Below are 22,811 nucleotides of genomic sequence, written 5' to 3'. Positions count from 1 at the left end.
TCACAGTTTAGGTAACTAACAAGGAAAATAGCTCAATGTGGGTAGTGATAAGAAATCAATAAACGTTTCCTTTGTACAAGCTCGAGTATTCATCCTTACGGCCTATTCTAAGCCCAGCATCAATCTGTCGATAATCTGTCATATTCATTATTCCAAAATAGCAGCTGCAAGAATCTCTTTGCCATAAAAGCCCAGAATGTACCAATCACATGTGTTCCCAAATTAGACCCCAAATTAGAGTTTGGTTAATACTTTTAGGACTTTTACTTTCACCACCAGGTCAGTGTGATTGGCTAATGCTTTGATTTTCTTAACACATACCCCAGATTCTTTGAACAAGAAAAATAGTGAACTTCTGCTGAATTCTTTTCTGGATGATGCAAGCCCCTCAGTTTTTATGTTGTCATTGATATTCTCAAAAAGGGTAAGGATATTAAGAAGAATCTCTCTATCCCACTCTTTATTAAAGAGGGAAATCAGTTCGGATGGGACTTTACAACTGACCAGCTCTCTTGTCATGGCTGGATTTTCAGTAAAGTTTATAATTAGTTTCATAATCTGTATTTTGGTGAAGTGATTTCCCAGGAATAACAGAGCAAAGAAGTCTGGGAAAGAATAGGAAAGCAAATGTTGGTAATGATTGGTCACGGTCATGTTGGTCAGCAGCCTCAGTCCAGCCATCTGCACAGCTGAGTCCAAGCGACAGATCATGGTGTCATCGCACACTTGACTGATATATGTCTTAATCTTACCCTGGTTTTCAGAATTCACACTCAGATTGTTAAGGGCATTGTATGTCTTTTCCCTAATGATGGGATCTTTTGTTTTGATCAGTTTGGCAATAATTGGGACTCCACCTAGTTCACGTATGGCATTTTGGTTAAACGAATACGCTGCATTGTTCCCCAGCGTGACCAAGGCCACTTCTTGAATAAAAGGGTCATTTGTTCTCTCCAGGATGTTAAGGACCTTTTGAAGGTCGGGAGCGCTCAGAATATCATCGATTTTATAGGGAAAGTTGAACTTGCCCCTGCGGACGGGCCATGTTGGAGCTGGAGCCTTGCTACTCTTACTTCGGCTCTTGCCCTTGGATTTGCCACTTGCCCTGCTCCTAGCCCCACTCTTGGGGGGGTGGCAGCCTCCACCCCTGCCTCCTGGGCAGGGCAAACTGGGTGCAAGGGTCCTGTGACCAACCCTGACGCCTCTGCCAGCCTTCGCACTTGCCTGTTCCTTCAGGATCTTGAAAAGGGCCTTGGCCTTAGCCTCCAGGCCACCTCCATTCTGGGATGCCACGCGGGCTTCCTTCTTTACATCTGGGCCACTCTGGGGACCCAAGCTGTCCTCGGCCTTGGCCTTTGAGGCCAAGTCACCCTGAGCTTGGCTGCCAGCCCCCACTCCACTATTAGTCTTAGTTCCTTTCTCAGTCTTCCCAGTTTCTGATGTGTCACCAGACTCCTCATCGTCTTCCTCCTCCTCCTCCTCCTCCTCGTCGTCGTCGTCGTCGTCGTCGTCCCATATTTTCTCATCTTTCCCCCAGGTCAGTCTGTACACACAGTAGCAGGCGCCAGCTCCGATGACCATGCCAGCGGCCACGCAGCCGGCTTCCCTGGTTCGGCCCATGCTGCGGCTTGGGTGAATCCACAGCAGGAATACCTCTGCGAAGGACGAAGGGCAGGACAGAGGACTCTCCCCTTGGTGGCAGCTGCGGGTCCAGCGAGACCTGGAAATGAAGGACAGATGTCAGGCTGTGGGCTCCTCCTTTTGTGCCTTGGCATGTGGACAGGCACACTGAACCAACCGCCTGCCTACCTGAGTACAGATAGGGATACTCTGGACTTGGGGCTCAGTGTCTACCTCCCTCGTTCCCGTCCTCCATCGGAGGCCCATTTGGGAACATTTCCCCACAGCCCAAATCTCATTCTCACACTATACCGCCCCACCCCAGAACTTGGCATTTAAAGTGTTTGGTGAAGCCGGGCGTGGTGGCGCGCGCTTGTCATCCCAGCACTGGGGAGGCTGAGACCAGAGGGTCGTGGTTCGTGGCCAGCCTCAGCTACTTAGTGAGACCCTCTGCAACTCAGTGAGACCGTTTCAAAACAAAGAATAGGGCAGGGGGTGTAGCTCGGAGGTCGAATGAATGCCCCTGGGTTCCATCCCCAGACCCAAAAAAAAAAATTGGTGAATTCCCTCTGAGCTCTGCCCTTCCAGATATACTGGGGCGCGACCCCAGCACATACACAGCAGAGTCCGGGCAAGGTGTCTTCTCTTCGGCAGGCAAATGCACGGAGTCCCGGAGGCCTGCAGAGAAGGGAGGGGGCGCTTAGAAGACAGAAGGAATCACCCAGGACGACACACTTTCCTCTTCGGAATCCCTGTCCTTGCCCTCCTTGGCACAAGATTTCCCAGTTTTCATTGCTCTCCTTCGAGCTGCTTTTGAAATGATCTCCCCTGCCTTCTTAGAGGACCCTTCCGCCAAGTGTCCATCCCCGCCCCCGCCCCCGGCAGTCTTTCAGTCTGTCCCTCCGAACGCGACGCCTCGCTCCTTTCCCTGCAAGGAAGCGGACGCGGAGGAGTGGCCGTAGTATCTAGAACCTGGAGCCGCACCACGAATATGTAAAGATCTCGAGGAAAGGTAGCAGAAGAGCCCCCTCCAGCTCGGGAGCAATTGCTCCCCCTCATTTGGTGTCCGCGGCCAGCACACCTAGGACAGAAAAGCTCTGGGGCTTACTGCTTGGTGGACAGTCCAACACCTGGGCCCCGTATCCCCAAAAGTGACTCCGAGTAACGTCCTCCCCTCGCCACCTCCCGCCCCTCCCGACTACCGCCTCTCCAGTCCTGCACCAGCGAAGCGTTCTTTCAGGAGCTCCGGGCAGAGAAGCAGAAAGCGGAGCGGGTGCCTTGGCCCTCATCCTCCACCGCAGGGACCCCGCACAGTACTACCATTTTGACCTCGACCTACGGTTTCCGATGAGCTCCTCTCCTTCCCGCTCCCAGGGCTGCAAAGGATTTCGGGTGCAAGATCCGCAGACGCGGGCGACGCCAAAGAGGCGCGCGGCTGGATACTAGCTTTTCCAAATTCAGGGTGCTGACAGTCAGACGGATTTCACCTTTGGGCCTCTCGCCCTACCCCCACTTCTCCGGACCCGGATGACGCCCGCGCTCACGCAGCTGCAGGAGCGCCCCCGCCTCATCCCAGCGGGCGGCCATTTTCCCAGCAAAAACCACACCCCTTTGGAAGCGCAGGAAAGCGGGGAGGGAGGCGGGCGAGGGAATAGGCAAGGCTCCACGATCTCTCCGCTCCCCTCCTCACCCACCCCCAGCCCCAAAAGCCACGCTTCCTGTAGGCAGTTACATCCTCTTTCCTGCAAAGCAATGGCAGGGCGGTTGCTGGAGAATCCGTGAGGGTCTCAGTTGTGTCTAGGTCCTCTGACATCCCCGCCCTTCTGGGGCCGCGGGGCGATCCCGGCATTGCACTGACCTGCAGTAATTCGGGGCGGATTGCTCCTGGGCTCCGAATGGTACAGCGTCCTAGTGAAAAATAAGAGGAATGACAGTCGCACGGCCCCAAGCTTTGGGCACAGTAGAAGAGCACACCGGACACCAGCCCTCTCACCTGCCCTTCCCGACTCAAGGCCCTCGGATGCCAAGGATTTCCCCCCTTCTACTCTGGGTCTCCCCAGGAAGCCGGCCCTCCAAACTGCACTAATTGTGTTCTGGGAAGGGTCAGGGACAGTGCGAGGGTTTGGAGGATGCAGGAGGTGGCCCCAGAGGACCCAGGCAGCGCCCATGCGCACACAGACCTGCAAGGATCCAGGCAGCTATCTCCTTCCCCACCTTCCCTGGGCCGCAGGCTTGCGCGCTCTCTGGGCAATAAATAGGGAGAGAGCTCAAGGGCCACAGAAGACCAGGACAAGCGGGACGTCTGCGCACGTCGGCTCCCGCTCACGTGAGGGCCACGTCACCCGTGAGATCAGGACCCCAATCACCACCAGCAGCGAGGCAGAAACTGGCCCTTCCGCTTCCTTCCCGGCCACATCACGTCCTGGCCCTGCTGCCCTTCCTCTTTGCTTCTCCTGGTGGTGGCAATTTGCGGTTTCTTCTCGTGGACCGGGAGGGCGGTCTCTGCGGCCACGCCCGCTGGCCTCCAGGGACATCGGTTCATCTCTCTGCTGCTTTCTCGTCACCTCCCATCCCCACGGCTGAGGTCCCACGGCGCCCTTGCACCCCTGTGCTAAATGGGGAACAGATCGCAGATCGCAGAAAAACGGAGAGGTAGTGAGGAGAGTCTTCCTCCAACGTTTCTGGTTCTGTGTCTCTTTCTGTGTACTAGAGTTGCACTCACGAGCCTCCGCCTTCAAGGTCCACCTCCAGCCTCAGTTTATTCTTTTTATTTTGAAACAGGGTCTCACTAAGTGGCTGATGCCTGTACTCAAACCCATGATCCTCCTGTCTCAGCCTCCCAAGTACTGGGATGAGAGGTGTATGCCCTGGTGCCCAGTTTCTGCTCATTTTTTTAAAGCCAGTAATGGGTTCCTTTTATATTGAGAAAATAAAATGATGCTATATTCATTTGAGTACAGAAGAATTTAATTGGGAGGGAAATCCAATATGCCTTGTTAATTTCATTATATTTATTTGTAACACAAGAAAAATGTTTCTACGGGTTGCAGCCAAGACACACTCTTACTTGCCTTAAAACTGAAAACTGATCATGTAGTCAGTCCACAACAAAATGAGTAGTTGTCCCTCTGCAACTTAGTGAGACCCTGTTTCAAAATAATAAATAAAACATGGTGCTGGCCGTGGAGCTGGAAGGTAGAAGGCCCCTGGGTTCCAGCCTCAATACCAAAAAAAAAAAAAAAAGGGAAAGTGTATAGTTGTCTCATCTCATTTATTTTTTCCTACTTTTGGTTCAGCTTGCAATTTGCTAAAGAAAAAACGGCACATTCCTGATTTATTAAAGAAAGACATATTATTTAGGTTCTCCAAATCTTGGCTGACTGCTCTGTGAACTTCGTGTGACTTAATGGCTGTTCTGAACACCTGCCCCAGATCAGATTCCCTCGTGGGAGGCTGAGGCAGCTGAGGGCAAGGAATGCAGAGATGGAGGTCCCGGCTGGCCAAGAGGACAGTGGTGCCGCCCCTCCCACATTCCAGAGCCTCCCGCTGCCTGTGTGCTGTCACCTGTCTGTTGCTCAACCCCCAGATATATGGCTACTTGGAGCCATGACCAAGATAGTAAACACCACCCTTATGAAGGGGCCCACCTCAGTAAGCACTTTCAGTTCCTTCACTCCCTCTCCCAAAGGCCCACATAGGCACTAGTTAACGCTCAGACGGGATCATTGTCCCCCAAGACCTCTCTGTCCTTGTCCATGGTGTTCCTGACACTGCATGCTGGGCCTCTCATCTCTGGCCTCCTCCACTCCAGGCCCCCCAGGAGGAATCTAAGGTCAGCTTAACCAGCCGGTCACACCCTCAGTCAAATGCCAGGCACAGGGAACAATCCCCACTGATCACACTTAGCCTAGAAAAAGGTGTTCTCACCTGACCAACCGTGCAGATCACAGACATTGTATTAGAGTATGTGCACATACATGCTAATTTGAGTAGGAAGAGAAATCATATCTCTCATTGGATGCTTACAGATATATATATGGCTTTATAAAAACTTAAAACTAAGCCAGGCATGGTGGCTCGCGCTTGTCATCTCAGTACTTGGGAGGCTGACACCGGAGGATCACAGGTTCACAGTCAGCCTCAACTACTTAGTGAGGCCTCTGCAACTTAGCGAGACCCTATTTCAAAAAATAAAGAATAAAAAAATTGGGCTGGGGCTGTACCTTTGTGAGGCCATTTCAAAAGAAAAAGTAAAATAGATCTGGGGGTGTAGCTCAAAGACACAATACCCCTGGGTTCAACTCCAGCACCAATTAAAAAACATTTAAAAGTACTAACTAGAAAAAAAAGATATATCCTCTGCAGTAGATGAACACTCTTTTTTGTGTGTGGTACTGGGGGTGGAACCCAGGGGCCTTTCTACCTCCAGGGTGTACTCCCAGACCTATCTTATATTTTATTTGAAAACAGGGAATCACTAGGTTGCTGAGAGCCTCACTCAGTAGCTGAGGCTGGCTTCGAACCTGTGCGATCCTCCTGTCTTAGCCTCCCAAGTGCAGGGATTACAAGGGTGCGTCACCACGCCCGGCTGACACACACTCTTTTATCATACAAACTTAATTTCTTTTAAACATGTGCAAATACTGCAAAAATGTGTACAGCAGAACGTGAAAGTGCCCTGCAATGCCCCTTTTTAACAACAGCTACCTTCCCTTATGCAAACATAAAGAGTATATAAATTGGGCATGGTGGTGCATGCCTGTAATCCCAGTTCTTAGGAGGCTGAGACAGGAAGATCACAGGTTCAAGGCCAGCCTCAGAAACTTAGTAAGACTCTCAGCAACCTAGCAAAATCTTTTTTCAGAATTTTAAAAAGTCTGGGGATGTAGCTTGGAGGTAGAATGCCCCTGGGTTCAATTCCCAGTACCACAAAAAATAAATGTATGAAGACGTGTCAAGTTCCAAGTTGGACAACATACAGAACAAAAGAGTTGGCATTTAGTGCACTGCTAGCAAGCAATTTGCGCTTTAATTTGAGAACTGACATCTTAAAAAAATGGAGTTTTTCATGAAGGCTTAATATCCAAAATATAGAAGGAACTGAACAGCAAACAACAAGTAATAATAATGACCCAATTTGAAAAAATTAAGCAAAGGATCTGAATAGTTGTTTTGCAAATAACACATAAAAATGCCCAACAGATATATAAAAATGTTGAACACCACTAATCATCAAGGAAATGCAAATCGATACTTAGTGAGGCCCTCAGAAACGTATTGAGACCCTGTTTCCAAATAAAATATAAAAAGAAACTTCCGGGAAGATGGTGACCAAGAAAAGCGGGGCTTAAGAGCCCCGCTAACAACCAATCTCCATTACCACAAAATCAGCGCCTTTCATAGCCAAAAAAACCCATCACCAGAGAAACAAAAAAATCACCAGGCTCCAGAGAGGAGGGGGACTCAGAACGGAGCTCAGAGCCACAGAGGAGATATGCCGGCCTCACGCCCGAGGACGCGGCAGCAGCGCCTTACTGCCGGCGGCAGCAGCGACTTCACCAGACGGCTACAGCTAGAGACCAATGCGCTCAACAGCCCACCAGGCTCCAGAGAGAAGCGACAGACAGCGAGCCAAGGGACTCAGAATGGAGCTCAAAACCAGAGAAGAAATACGCCAGCCTTACGGCCGAGGGCATGGCAGCAGCGCCATATTGCCACCGGCGGCAGCAGCAGCGAATTCACCGAGTCCACTACAGCTCCATCTGCGTACTCAACAACAGTGAGTCAAATTGCGGGCCACATGGGAGAAATGCCAGTACTGTACTCCCAGGGACTTGACCCAGTGGGGGAGGGGCGGTGGCAGAGATATCACACCATAGGAGAACGCCCAACCTGGCACCCCCCATAGTCTAAAGCAGCCTCTATCGACTCCTTGGGTCTGAGACTCTGTGATACAACCCAGTAAAGGAGTAGTGGGGTCTGAAATACCACAGACTCGAGATCCAGAGCACCTTAAGTGAAGTCGTAGTGACCCAGCAAAGAACCCAGAGAAGGCACAAACTTCCGAAATCATGGGAAAGAGGAATAACAATGGAGCAATGAATGCCCACAACCCCACAACATCAGAACCTGATAAAACAGAAATTCAGAGATTTCTAGAAGATCAAATCAGGAAAATAACTGTAGAAATAGTAGAAGTGTTTCAAAAAGAATTCAGAGAGAGCCAAAAAGAGATAAAGGATGCAATTAATGAAGTAAAGGCCTCAATTCAAAGTACAAACAACTGATTAGACCACATGGAGAATAGAATCTCACTCTTAGAAGATGATCAATCCAAAAATGAACGCATAGTTTCTAATCTAGAAAAAAATATCTGACAGCAGGAATCTGACATTGAAGAAAATGGGCCCATTTTAAGAGAGCTAACCTAAGAATAATTGGAATAGAGGAGGGAAAAGAAGGTGAAACCAAAGGGATCAACAATCTCTTCAAGGAAGTAATAGCAGAAAAGTTTCCAAACATAGAGCAAGAGGTTGATACACAGGTCCAGGAAACTTATAGAACTCCCTTCAGACAGGATCGGAGAAGAGGATCCCCACGCCACATAATTGTCAAAATGACCAATGTGGAAGCCAAGCAGAGAATCTTAAAGGCAACAAAAGCAAAGGGCCAAGTGACATTCAGAGGCAAACCGATTAGAATCACTCCAGACTTCCCAAACCAAGTCATGAGAGCCAGAAGGGCTTGGAGTAATATATTCCAAACTCTGAAAGAAAATAATTTCCAGCCAAAAATTTCCTACCCAGCAAAACTTTCTATCAAATTAGATGGGGAAATAAGAAGCTTCCATGACAAACAGAAATTGAAGGAATTTATGTCTTCAAAACCAGCGCTAGAGAAAATACTCAAAGAGATTAACTACAAAGAAGAAATAGGTAACACACACCAGAACCAGAGAAACAAGAGTTTCCATCCAACAGACAACTAAGATTGGTTATCTGTGGAGATTCATTATTTATGTTAGTCTTTTACCTATCTCTAAATTGTATTGTTTGCCTTTATTGTTGTTAATTTTTAGGATTTCTAGTTGGATTATTAATATACCTTCAGATATAGCATTTGGAAATATTTTATCCCATTCTATTAGTAACTTTTAACTCTGTTTACATTGTTTTTGGATATACAATATTTTTTTATTTTTTAGGGAGTTTGTATACTCTTCTGTTGCCTGTGCCACTGAAATCATATCCAAGAAATCACTGCCAATTTCAATGTTGTGAGGTTTTATGACCTTGATTTTCTTCTAAAAGTTTATAGTTTTAAGATTTATATTTAGGTCTTTTATCTATTTTGAGTTAATACTTGTATATAGGATTAGGTAAGGGTCCAATTTTATTCTTTTCCATGTAATTATTATTTTTCAACAATATTTAGTTAAAAGATTATTATTTCCCCCACCAAATGTTCGTGGAAACCTTGTCAAAAATAACTTGACAATATAGGGAAGAATTTAGCTCTAGGCTTTTATTTAACTCCAATGGTCTATATATCTGCCTTTAGAACAGTACTACACTGTTTCAATTATTGTAGCTTTATATGGTTTGAAATCAGAAAATATATATCTTCTAGCTTAGTTTTTTTTCGAGATCGTTTTGGGTATCTAGAGTCCATATTCCATATTAGGATAGTTTTTTTCTGAAAAATAAATATATGATAGTTTCACCTAAAAAAAAGAAAAAAATATTCTCTGGTAAGAAAGAGAGCAAAAAGAAATATTGAAATGTTATCTTTAAGACATCAAAAGCTTGGTATCAGACAAATGAAACTGTTATGTGAGATTATCATTTTTAATTTTGGATAAATTGCTATAATACTAGACGTCAACCACTAAGCCAAGCATGGGAAGGAGGGATGGGGAGGGAATGGGGTGGGGATCGAGTGGGAGCTGACTGGGCGATGTGTGCATTTTTGTCTACAAAAGTTTTTTGTATCCCACTATGATGTATGAATACAGTGCACCAATAAAAAATTAAAAATATTACTGGGTGTTTACAAAAGTGTCCAGGTTATGAAAGCTACAGAAAAACTGAGGAACTGTTCCTGATTGAAGGAGACCAAAGAGCTATCCCATTTAAATGAAATGTGATTCTGAAAGGGATTATTGTGCATATAGGATGTTACTGGGACAACTAGCAAAACTTGAAGCCTAAGGATTTGATGTATCCATGTTAATTTCCTGTCATTGAAGTCCAAATTTTGGCTACACAGGAGAATCTCTTTGCCTGTAGATAATGCACAGCAAAGTGTTCCGAGATAACAGGAGCATGTGTTGTTGTAAATAAACTTTTAAATAATGCAGGGGGGAAAAAAAGAACAAGCGTGTAAATTCAAGATTCTTGATTTTTACCTATTGATATATTATAAAACATCTGAAATGTATGTGATTTATTTTTATAAAAGAAAAATAAGCCAGGCATGGTGGTGCATGCCTGTAATCCTTCTACTTGAAAGGTTGAGATAGGATGATCACAGGTTCAAGGCTAGTCTTAGCAACTTAGCAATGCCCTCAGCAACTGAGTGAAACCTTGTTTCAAAATAAAAATAAAATGGACCTGGATGTGTAGCTCAGAGGTAGAACATGCCTGGGTTCAATCCTCAATATTAGAGAAGGAGAATGAGGAAGAAAAAAGAGAAGGAGGAGGAGAGGAGAAAAGAAGAGAGGAAGAATAAAGAAAGGTTATTTTTTGGCATTGAGGATTGAGCCCAGGGTCATTCTACATCTGAGCTACACTGCAGTCCTGTTTTATATTTACTTGGAAACAAGGTTTATTCGTCAGCATTATAATCTAAAGACTGACCAATTAACATAGTGGAAGGAAGATTTATTTGCTCACAGTTTTCCTTGATGATATTGGAATTCAGTCTCTGTGAGGCCAGGGGCCACAGATCTCAGAGCATGGTGGCAGCAGAAGTGGAGAGAGAGAACAAGGCTTTGCTCCTCACACCATGGAGGCCAGAAGCAGGATTGAGAGAAATCATATATAATTCCCAAGGCTGCAGCCCCAGGGACCTACCTTCTCCAGCCACATCCTACCGGCTCAGGCCACCACCCAGAGAAGTCCACTGCAGAAATTACAATTCTCATGGCTTAGCTCTCAACCTTGAATATTAATAAGCTTTGTAGGGGACATTCTGCATCTACCTATAACACAAAGCCTGGCCTCAGCCTCCTACCTCAGCCTCTTACTGGGATTGCAGTTGTGCGCTACTGTTGCCACAGATAAATTACTCCTAAATCATATTTAGGAGAAGTTCCTCAAATACAGTGTGCTGAACATATGATGATTAATTCCATAGACCAACTTGGCCAGGATATGGTGCCCAGTTGTTTGATCAAACATTGATTTAAATGTTGCTATGAAGGTGTATTTTTATGTCACAAATATTAGCAATCAACTGAGGTTGAGTAAAGCAGACTATTCTTCATAATGTGGGTGAGCCTCATTCCATTAGTTGAAAGCCTTAAGCACAAAAACAAGTTTCCCAGAGTAGAAGGAATTCTGCCTTAAAACTGTAACCTAGAATTTCTACCTGAGTTCCATCCTGCTGTGGCCTAGCTTATGGAATTTGGAGTGAAAACTGAAACATTGACTTACCTGAATTTCTTGCTTGCCTGGTAGACTTCAGACTTGCCAGCTCCACAATTGCATGAACTAAGACCTTAGAAGAAAAGCATATGCACACGTGTGTGTGCGTGTGTGTCCTTTTGGTCCTGTTTCTCTAGAAAATCCTGATTAATACGGATTTTGGTACCAAGAGTGATAACGATGGGAACAAAATCTGTGTGTGTGTGTGTGTGTGTGTGTGTGTGTGTGTGTGTGTGTGTTTACTGGGTACTGAACCTGGGTTCAGCATTCTACTTTGGAGTTACATCCCTAGTCTATTTTTTTTTTCTCTTTTGCGGGTCTGGGGATGGAACCCACGGGCACTCTACCTCTGAGCTACAGCCCCAGCCCTATTTTTTTAAACAGTGTCTCACTAAGTTGTGGAGGGCTTCACTAAGTAGCTGAGGCTGTCTGCGAACCACAATCCTCCTGTCTCAGCCTCCTGAATGCTGGGAGTACAAGTGTGTGCCACCACGCCCAGCTTGCCTTTTTAATTTTTATTTTGAAACAAGGTCTTACTAAGTTGTGGAAGGCCTTGCAAAGTTGCAGAGGCTGGTGTGGAACCTGTGATTCTCATGTCCCAGCCTCTCAAATACTGGAATTACAGGCATGTGGCACCACACCTAGCTGGAATGTAATTTTAAGTGTGAGCTTCAGGGTTTGAAAAGTAGTTCTGTGATTGGATTTAAAACAATAATGACTATTTCCAATATTAACATGAATACTCAAAGTCCATAGTCCCACCTCATCCTGTTCCACTTGTCTGTAGGGGAAAACAGGTGGTGGAAGTGACAGTGGATGGTCACCAGCTTCACGGAGTGACGCCTCCCACACCAGGAGACTGGCGTGCAGCTACCGATCCAACAAGCACCGCTTTGCTCAAGAATTGTCTATAAAACCCCAGACGCATATTGCTTTCGACTGGAAATAACAACAGACCTTGACTCTCCTTTCTCAAGGGTATGGCAACTCCCCGCCTCTGCCTCCTAACTTTGTCCAACAGGACCCCGGTCTCCTTTTCCTTCCACAAGTTGCCTCTCTGTTCCATTACATTAATTATACTATGCTGATTGGATGAAGTAAGCAAAAAATAACTAGCAACCACTCGCTTACTGGCAACGCATTTTCATGTTGAGGAGGACTAAACAATCCAGGGGCTTTCCAACTGAGCAAAAGTTCTAGGGGTCCAGTGGTGTGGAGCACATCAAGCTATGCTTGATAAGGTGTGGGATCTGACCCTTCCAGTAACCAAAACAATAGGCACAATGGCCAGCATGTCTCTTGGGATTTGGAAAGCAATGTTTTCATTTGCCAAGTAGCCCCCCCAAGCCTGCCCGTTTTGAGTGGGTCTCAGAACAAGAGAAGGCTCTGCAACAGGTTCCGACTGCCACGTAAGTTTCCCTGCTACTTGGACTGAGGAGTGAGTGAATGGATCCAGTGGCACTTGAAGTAGCAGCAGTGGTGGCAGACAGAGATGCTGTTTGGAGGCTGCAGCAGGCCCCTGTAGGTGAATCACAGTGCAAAGCCCTAGGATATTGAAACAAAGCCCTGCCATCTTCTGAAGATAGCTAGTTTCCTTTAAAGAGACAGGTTTTAACTTGCCACTGGGCTTCAGTAGAGTCTGAACACCTAACCACGGACCACCAAGTTACCATTATGAACTGGATGTTGTGTGACCCACCAAACCATACATTCAGGCATACAAAACAGCAGTCCATCCCCAAATGGGTGTGATGTATATAAGACTGGGCTACAGCAAGCCCTGGAGACACATGTTCTGTGAGTCTCCACTTCTGCTACACTGCCTTCTTCTCTCCTGTGCTGCCTTCTTCTAGCCTGTGCTATGGCTTCATGGACATTCTCTATGATTTGCTGACTGAGGAAGAGCAACTCTGCTCATAGTTCCAGATGGTTCTGCACAATATAGAGAGGCCACCCCAAGGTGGGCAGTTTTGTCTTTATATCTCCATTCTGGGACATCCCTTAGGGAGAGTAGTGAAGGACAATACTTCTGATTGGGTGGAACTTTGGGCAATGCATCAAGGAATGTTCATGTGAGGACAATAAGAGAAAACAGCCTTGAAGAGCCCTCATAGAAAATGATGGACCAGAAGCCCTTGGTCTTGGACTTCCTAGGCTCTAGAAAATACATTTCTGTTCTTTAAGCCACCTAGTTTGTGGTATTTTGTTATAGCACCTGAACAGATTAATACAAGAACATTATACTAAGTGAAAGAAACCAGTCACAAAAAGACAATGCCATATGATTTCGCTTCCATCAGGTGCCTTTTTTTCATGGTGGTACTGGGGATTGGGCACAGGGACATTCTACCTCAGAACTACTCGCGCACCAGCCCTTTAAACTTTTTATTTTGAAACATGTTCTCACTAGCCTCACTATATACTGAGGTTGGCCTCAAATCTGTGATCTTCCAGTCTCAACCTTCCAAGTACTGGGATTATAGGCAGGTGCCACTGTGCCTGACTCCATGAGATACCGTGAGTAGTTAAATTCATGGAAACAGAGAGTAAAATGAGAGTTGACAGGAGCTGGGGAAGTAGAGAGTTATTGTTTAATGGATACGAGTTCTAGTCTGGGAAAATGGAAAGAGTTCTGGGGATGGATGGTGCTGGTAGTTGCACGACAATGTCAATGTGCTAGATGTCACTGAATTTACGCTTAAATATACTGAAGAGGGTAAATGGTAAATACAACTTTTAAAAATGCACAAGGATATGCATTATAATATTTATGGGAAGCTAGATCCTCATTTTCGATTCTACACCCCCTTCCAAGTCTCTACCTATATGAGTGGGTGTTCTGCACAGGTTTTCTATCTGCACACCTCACTGGGCCTATCTGAATTACTCCTCAACTTGTATTATTACCCCTAATATGTGTCTTCAGTACAGACCTCTCTTCTGAGCTCTTAGCCTATACTTTTTAAATAAACACAGAGCACCTCCACTTGGAAGTCCCACAGGCAGCTCACACTCAAATAGTTCTAATCAGGATTCATTCCCCCCTTCCAAACCTGCCTCTGCTCTTTTTTTTTTTTTTTTTTTTTTTTTTTTTTTTGGTGGTGGTACTGGGGTTTCTGGAAACCCTTCTACCTTCGGGCTTCACTCCCAGACCTATTTTATACTTTTTTTTTTTAATTTGGAAACAGGGTCTTTTAAGCCAGAGCGTCTGGCTTCGAACCTGCACGATCCTCCTGTTTCCGCCTCCCAAGCGCGGGGATTACAAGCGTGCACCACCACGCCCGGCTCTTTTCATGTTTGAAAATAGAAAGAGAAGAAAAAATTCAGTAGTCTTCCCCCTTCATTCTCTGCAACAGATTATACTCTTTCATTTTTATTTTTATTTTTCTGGTACTGGGGATGGAACCCAGGGGCATTCTACCGCTGAGCTACACTCCCAGCCCTATTTTTTTATACTTTACTTTGAAGCAGGTCCTCGCTAAGTTGCTGAGGGTCTTGGTTAGTTGCTGAGGCTGGCCGCGAACCTGCAATTCTTCTGTCTCAGCCCCCCAAGTACTAGAATTATAGACGTGCAACCACGCCTAGCAGATTATATATTTTTTACACTATACAGCCTGCAGGGCCGGTCAGTTCATGTGATCCCCAGAAATGGACCTTCTGGCCAAGAAGAAGGATTGCACTGTGATGCCAAATGTTTGCTCATATGTTGATGATCCAGCACATTTTAAACTATCCTCTGAGTCCCAATTCTGCTATTCTAATAATACTAAACTAAGAATCTGGGGACCTGAAGCCGGAGTCAGACCCAGAATGGAGTATAAGACCACTCAACTCGCCAAAGCATCTAGGAATGTTGTTCACAGCTAGTCTGGTCTCACTGCCGCCTTGAGAACAGGACATGAAAGTTCCTTTATATCCCATGCTTTGGAAGGTCTTGCCTAACACACACACACACACACACACACACACACACACACACACACACACACACACCGCCGGGTGCCTGTGTCACATTGAATCTGGTGTTCATTGTTGGCACAGTGCAGCTTGTAACTCTAACCATATGCGCTTTGACAAACCCTGTTCCAGCTCCAGGAAAATGCTTCTCCACGTTTGTCTTTCTGTGTCCTCTAAACAAAAGGCAACTGTGTTCAGATGCCATATCTGTGGATTATGCCACTGCTGACATAAGACAGGCCTCATTTCAAGCTTCAGGGAAGGAGGCGTCCAGGAAGGGAACAAACTAGCCTTTCACATACAGAAATGTAATACACTTTTGCTTCATGAACTATCATTTCCCGGGACTACCCAGCGCTTATTTTCTTGCTTGTCTGAATTTTTCAGGTTAGGGTTGCAGAAATATCAAAAGTAGTGCAATATTTGCAACATTTGCATATGCCATCTAAAGAACATTTTGCGCTCTGAAACCAGCCATGTTATTCCTGATTTGGGGATGATGGCTGGATAGAAGATAACAGGTGTGAATCACTGCCACACTTTAGAGTCCCAGAAGGCAGACAGTGAGGTACGAGGTGTGCTGGGGATATGCTCCTGGGATCAACATTGGTGGGAATGAAGGGAGGAAGGAAGGGACGAAGGGAGAGAGAAAGCGCATTTTGATTCTGCCTCAGCATGCCCTGGGCAAGCCCGATGAGGCCTGCAGCTTCAGGGGCATCCCAATCTGAAGCAGCAGTCCCGGGCCTTCCGGGGCAGCACCAACGAGTCGGGCTGAGGGCGCCCCAGGAGCGGGTGTGAGCTTGAGTAAGGCAGCTCTCTTCGTCTGAGGCCATCTCTGAAGGGAGATGACAGCCAGGGGCTCTCTGATGCCAACATTCCTAACAACTGAAGTAACAAGGCCTTTATTGCTAAAGGGAGTTAGTTCCAAGTAGGACACCATGGTATCCTCCACACTTTCCCCTGTGATAGAGCTCTAGATCCACTTTTTCACGGAAGTTCTGGGATGAGTTCCTCCAGGGATCTGCTAGGCCTCCCTTCCTGGGAGAAACAAGTCAAACTACATCCCACAACACTGTGTCAAAACTGCAAATAAGCCAGACATGGTGGCACATGTCTGTAATCCCAGTACTTGGGAGGCTGATTCAAGAGGATTACAGGTTGGAGGCCAGCCTTAGAAATTTAGTGAGACCCTCAGTAATATAGCGAAATTCTGTTTCAAAATAAAAAATTGATCTGGGTGTGGTGGCACACATTTGTAATCCCAGTACTTGGAGGGCTGAGACAGGAGGATTGCAGGTTCGCTGCCAGCCTCAGCTACTTAGTGAGGCCCTCTGCAACTTAGTGAGACCCTGTCTCAAAACAAAGAATAAAAAATAGGGCTGGGGATGTAGCTCAGAAGTAGAATGCCCCTGGGTTCCATACCTGGTAATACATAAAATAGATAAATAAAGAAAGAAAGAAAGAAAGAAAGAAAGAAAGAAAGAAAGAAAGAAGGAAAAGAAAGAAAGAAAGAAAGAAAGAAAGAAAGAAAGAAAGAAAGAAAGAAAGAAAAAGGGCTGGTGGTGTAGCCAAAGGTAAAACACCCCTAGATTCAATCTCCAGTACTTTCCCCAAAAATAAAAACTGTAAATGATTTGTCTTTCCCTTCCATTATCAATGATGGATGTCCATCCATCTTAGGATCTCAGTGGTTTACTCTTTCCTGATCACCATCGCCCTCTCGGGCTGCTGCTGTTAGAAGTTTTGATACCTTGCATCTTAAGTCCTCTGGTCTATGAGCAATGCTTGTTTTGACCCTCTTCATTCAGGCTGTCATACGGGATTCCAGGAGGCCCTAGGCACAATGAGAGGGGAATGGACTAGTGCAAAGCACGGTGGCTAGCATGCAAGATTGGCTCTCCCTGACTGTGCCACTGCTTCTGCCCTCCACTACCGCTTGGCACTGATTCTGTTTGGAAAACTTCCATCTCAGCCAAACCTTATATCTTGATGGGTATGACATGAACTAGCTCATGGTGAGCAGCTCTGGCTACATGGCCATTCGATATCCTATAGCCAGGCATCTCAGTGCTATCAGCATGCAGGAGCATGTCTCACGCTGCTTTTAAAAGGTCTAGTGAGCCAGGTGTGGTGGCACATTTGGGAGGCTGAGACCGGAGGATCGCGGTTCAAGTTTAGCCTCAGCTACTAGTTAGTGAGGCCCTTTGCAACTCAGTGAGACCCTGTTCCAAAATAATGAATAAAAAGTAGGACTGGGGGTGTACCTCAGAGGTAGAATGCCCCTGGGTTCCATCCCCAGTACCGCAAAAAAAAAAAAAAAAGTCTAGTAAGCTGGACACAGTGTAAACCTAACACTTGGGAGGCTGAGTCAGGAGGATAACAGGTTTAAGGTCAGCTTCAGCAACTTAGTGAGACCCTGCTTCCAAATAAAAACTCAAAAGGGCTATGGGTGTAGTACAGAGGTAGAATACCCCTGGGTTCAATCCCTAGTACCAAATAAAAGGCTTATTATCCTCCACTGTATGTGGGATGGCTTTGCTCCAAAACCCTAGCTAAGTTGTGATTTTTTTCCCGCAGAAGCTTAATTAAAAAGTACACATCTTTTGTCATCTTTTACCAACACAGCTAGCTCTGCTACCGCAGGGTCTATCTTCCAAATGAGCCAAGCATCAGGATTGATTGACAGTGCATCCTGGACCACAGAGCCTTCTGCTGCTCCAGGCCTCACTCAAGGCTGGCCGGGCTGTTGTTATTATGTGTGCTGGGGATTGAACCCAGGGGCATTCTACCTCCAAGCCACAACCCCAGCCCGATTTTATTTATTTTTTAGTATTTGGAAACAGGATCTCACTAAGTTGCTGGGGCTGGCTCAAACTTGTGATCCTCCTGCGTCAGCCTCCCAAGTACTGGGATTGTACTCATGTGCCTCCACGTTTCACTACAGCAACACCCAGCAAATGAGTTGAAATAGGAATTCATGTGGGAAATGTGCTGCTTTCAGAAACCAAAGAGGTGTGCCTCTCTGCCACTAACCTCTCCAAATTAATGCGCAGCCCCTGGACTTGGTAGGCTTTATCTCCCGCCCTCCACAGGGCAAGTGCCTTGCCAACGCATCCAGTGTGATAGCCCTTCCGAAGGGTGTTTAGAGATCCAGACCTCTTCAGACTACATCATGACAGAAGATATGAGAGTTAGTAGAACCTCAAGGGAAAACTATAAGTACCGCTGTCGTTCATCCTACGTGCTTCTGAGCTTTTGAATCATATCCCATTATGGTAAAGGAGAGGAAAACAAACACCACAAGAGTGGAATATTAGGTACCTGAGGTCAAGCCAATCTGCTCTAACAAGATACCGTATCTGGCGTGGCACCTGAAATTTCCTTACTACTTAGTGGAGTCTGAAATAGCCTAATATCATCCACCAGATCTGGCCACATTTGACAGAGGGACAAACGGTGAATTAAATGAAAATTTAAGCTGGGCGTGGTGGCGCACGCTTGTAATCCCCACACGTGGGAGGCAGAGACAGGAGGATCCTGTAGGTTCAGAGCCAATCTCACTGGCTTAAGAGACCCTGTTTCCAAATTAAAAAATATAAAATCAGTCTGGGAGTGTAGCCTGGCGGTAGAAGGGCTTCCAGGAACCCCAGTAGCACCAAAAAGAAAGAAAGAAAGAAAGAAAGAAAGAAAGAAAGAAAGAAAGAAAGAAAGAAAGAAAGAAAGAAAATTTAAGCTGGGTATGGTGGCACACACCAGTAAACTCAGTATATGGGAGTCTGAGACAAGAGGACCACAGGTTCAAGACCAGCCTCAGAAACTTAGACTCTTCGAACCTAGTGAAATTGACAAGAAATAAAAAGGGCTAGGGGTATAGCTCGAAATTAGAATGTCCCTGGGTTCAATTCCTAATGCCACTATATATATGTAGTCAGGATCACACCTCTATATTCTGTAGGGTTTTATGGTTTGGGGGCGTTGTCCGTACTGGGATTGAATTCAGGACCATTTTATTTCCAAGATATAACCCAGCCCTATTTTTTATTCTTTATTTTGAAACAGGGTTCCCCCGGGCATGGTGGTGCATGCTTGTAATGCCAATACTTGGGAGGCTGAGACAGGATACAGGTTCGTCACCAGCCTCAGATACGTAGTGAGGCCCTCCACAGCTTAGTGAGATCCTGTTTCAAAATAAAGAATAAAAAATAGGGCTGGGGTGTAGCTCATAGTTAGAGGCCACTGGGTTCCATCCCCAGTACCACAAAAAAGTGACATTAATTTGTGCCACCCTCTGTCCTCAAGGTGTGCTGATTCATTTACTACTGTAGTCAGGGACAGTGGTACACTTTACTTGCCCTTCTCTACAAGTAGCTCTGATTCCACAGGCCAAAGACCTAAAATGGTGCTTGAACCAAGTATCAACTATGTCTATTAAAATGATACATCCAGCAATCAAGTAAACAACCAGTGGGTGGTCTTTGCATCTAGTGGACCCACCGTGAACCGGATCTAGGCCAGGATCCCACTTAATAGTTAGCTATGGTGATGTTGTAGGTCTCTGGGAGGCAAGATCAACTCAGACCTAGTGTCTGCCTGTCCTCAGGAGCTCCCCCTTTCCTTGGCAGACAATCTCCTGAGTCAGCGGCAAGAGCCAAGGAATCAATGCTTTGCATGAGACAATAGCAGGGTCCTTCTTCCCGGGCACTCAGCCTCTCCTTCATAGAGTGTAGACTGGATCAAAAACTGAGTTAGAATAGGGCGTGGTGGTGCACGCTTCTAATTTCAGTACTTGGGAGGCTGAGACAGGAGGATCCCAGGCTCACAACCAGCCTCAGCAACTTAGCAAGGCCCTCTACTCTACAACTTAGTGAGATCTTGTTTCAAAAGTAAAAAACAGCTTCCGGGAAGATGGCGACCGAGAAAAGCGGGGCTTAAGAGCCCCGCTAACAACCAATATCCATTACCACAAAATCAGCGCCTTTCATAGCCAGAAAACACCATCACCAGAGAAACAAAAAAATCACCAGGTTCCAGAGAGAAAGCGGATTGAGAACAGAGCTCAGAGCCACAAGGAGATACAAAGGCCTCACGCCAAGGATGCGGCAGCAGCGCCATACTGCCGGCGTCAGCGGCAAATTCACCGGTCGGATACAGCAAGCCGAGGTGAGCCGCTGTGGAACAGCCAGGCGGGATTTCTCGCAGCAGGTAAAATCTAAAGCTCCCAGTGGCTGAGCTCAGCACAAGCCGCAGGGATTCAGAGTGGAAATCAAAATCAAGAAGAAATACGCCAGCCTCACGGCCGAGGGCGTAGCAGCGGCGCCATATTGCCACCGGCGGCAACAGCACCGAATTCACCGAATCCAGTACAGCTACATCTGTGTACTCAAGAATAGTGAGTCAAATTGCGGGCCACAGAGGAGAAATCCCAGTACTGTACTCCCTGGGACTTGACCCAGTGGGGGAGGGGCGGTGGCAGAGATATCACACCATAGGAGAACGTGCAACCTGGCACCCCCACAGTCTAAAGCAGCCTCTATCGACTCTCTGGGTCTGAGACTCTGTGATACAACCCAGTAAAGGAGTAGTGGGGTCTGAGATACTACTGACTCGATATCCAGAACACCTTAAGTGAAGTCATAGTGACCCAAGGGAAGAACCCAGAGAAGGCACAAACTTCTGAAATCATGGGAAAGAGGAATAATACTGGAGCAATGAATGCCCACAACCCCACAACATCAGAACCCGATAAAACAGAAAATCAGAGATTTCTAGAAGATCAAATCAGGAAAATAACTGTAGAAATAATAGAGGTGCTTCGAAAAGAACTCAGAGAGAGCCAGAAAGAGATAAAGGATGCAATTAATGAAGTAAAGGCCTCAATTCAAAGCACAAACAACCGATTAGACCACATGGAGAACAGAATCTCGCTCTTAGAAGATGATAATTCCAAAAATGAACGCATAGTTTCTAATCTTGGAAAAAATATCTGACAGCAGGAATCTGACATTGAAGAAATATGGGCCCATTTTAAGAGAGCTAACCTAAGAATAATTGGAATAGAGGAGGGAAAAGAAAGTGAAACCAAAGGGATCAACAATCTCTTCAAGGAAGTAATAGCAGAAAATTTTCCAAACATAGAGCAAGAGGTCGATACACAGGTCCAGGAAACTTATAGAACTCCCTTTAGACAGGATTGGAGAAGAGGATCCCCACGCCACATAATTGTCAAAATGACCAATGTGGAAGCCAAGCAGAGAATCTTAAAGGCAACAAAAACAAAGGGCCAAGTGACATTCAGAGGCAAACCAATTAGAATCACTCCAGACTTCCCAAACCAAGTTATGAGAGCCAGAAGGGCTTGGAGTAACATATTCCAAACTCTGAAAGAAAACAACTTCCAGCCAAAAAATTTCCTACCCAGCAAAACTTTCTATCAAATTAGATGGAGAAATTAGAAGCTTCCATGACAAACAGAAACTGAAGGAATTTATGTCTTCAAAACCAGCACTAGAGAAAATACTCAAAGAAATTAACTACAAAGAAAAAATAGGTAACACACACCAGAACCAGAGAAATAAGAGTTTCCATCCAACAGTCAACTAAGATGGGTTATCTGTGGAGATTCATTACTTATGTTAGTCTTTTACCTATCTCTAAATGGTATTGTTTGCCTTTATTGTTGTTAATTTTTAGGATTTCTAGTTGGAATATTAATATACCTTCAGATACAGCATTTGGAAATATTTTATCCAATTCTATTAGGAACTGTTAACTCTGTTACATTGTCTTGGGATATACAATATTTTTTTTAGGGAGTTTGTATATTCTTCTGTTGCCTGTGCCATTGAAATCATATCCAAGAAATCACTGCCAATTTCAATGTTGTGAGGTTTTATGACCCAGATTTTCTCCTAAAAGTTTATAGTCTTAAGATTTATATTTAGGTCTTTTATCTATTTTGAGTTAATATTTGTATATGGGATTAGGTAAGGGTCCAATTTTATTCTTTTCCATGTAATTATTATGTTTCAACAATATTTAGTTAAAAGATTATTATTTCCACCACCAAATGTTCGTGGAAACCTTGTCAAAAATAACTTGACAATATAGGGAAGAATTTAGCTCTAGGCTTGTATTTAACTCCAATGGTTTATATATCTGCCTTTAGAATAGTACTACACTGTTTCAATTATTGTAGCTTTATATGGTTTGAAATCAGAAAATATATATCTTCTAGCTTTGTTCTTTTTCAAGATCGTTTTGGGTATCTAGAGTCCATATTCCATATTAGGAGAGATTTTTTTTTCTGAAAAATAAATATATAAATATATGATAGTTTCACCTAAAAAAATAGAAAAAAAAATTCTCTGGTAAGAAAGAAAGTAAAAAGAAATATTGAAATGTTATCTTTAAGTCATCAAAAGCTTGGCATCAGACAAATGAAACTGTTATGTGAGATTATCATTTTTAATTTTGGATAAATTGCTATAATACTAGATGTCAACCACTAAGCCAAGCATGGGAGGGAGGGATGGGGAGAGAATGGGGTGGGGATCGGGTGGGGGCTGACTGGGCGATGTGTGCATGTAT

General features: G+C 45.3%; 2 protein-coding genes across 2 annotated transcripts in view; both read right to left on the bottom strand.

Annotated features, from left to right (window-relative positions):
• Window positions 1-234: 234 nt before the first annotated feature.
• On the bottom strand, window positions 235-1,620 carry ARMCX1 (armadillo repeat containing X-linked 1; the record flags this gene model as incomplete). Its single annotated transcript, XM_080719424.1, has 1 exon — window positions 235-1,620. The coding sequence occupies one exon, from the start codon at window positions 1,618-1,620 to the stop codon at window positions 235-237; it is 1,386 nt and encodes a 461-aa protein (XP_080575550.1).
• Window positions 1,621-2,509: 889 nt separating this feature from the next.
• ARMCX4 (armadillo repeat containing X-linked 4) overlaps window positions 2,510-22,811 on the bottom strand; it is a gene marked incomplete at both ends in the record, with an annotated part of 33,520 nt that continues 13,218 nt past the window's right edge. Inside the window, 4 exon segments of the mRNA XM_080719034.1 lie at window positions 2,510-2,548; window positions 2,960-3,066; window positions 3,165-3,229; window positions 3,835-3,863. Coding sequence (XP_080575160.1) covers window positions 2,510-2,548; window positions 2,960-3,066; window positions 3,165-3,229; window positions 3,835-3,863 — 240 coding nt within the window.

This window comes from Muscardinus avellanarius, assembly GCF_963383645.1.
Source record: "Muscardinus avellanarius genome assembly, chromosome: X".
In the NCBI taxonomy this organism is placed as follows: domain Eukaryota; kingdom Metazoa; phylum Chordata; class Mammalia; order Rodentia; family Gliridae; genus Muscardinus; species Muscardinus avellanarius.
This window is presented reverse-complemented; position numbering and strand designations above follow the sequence as displayed.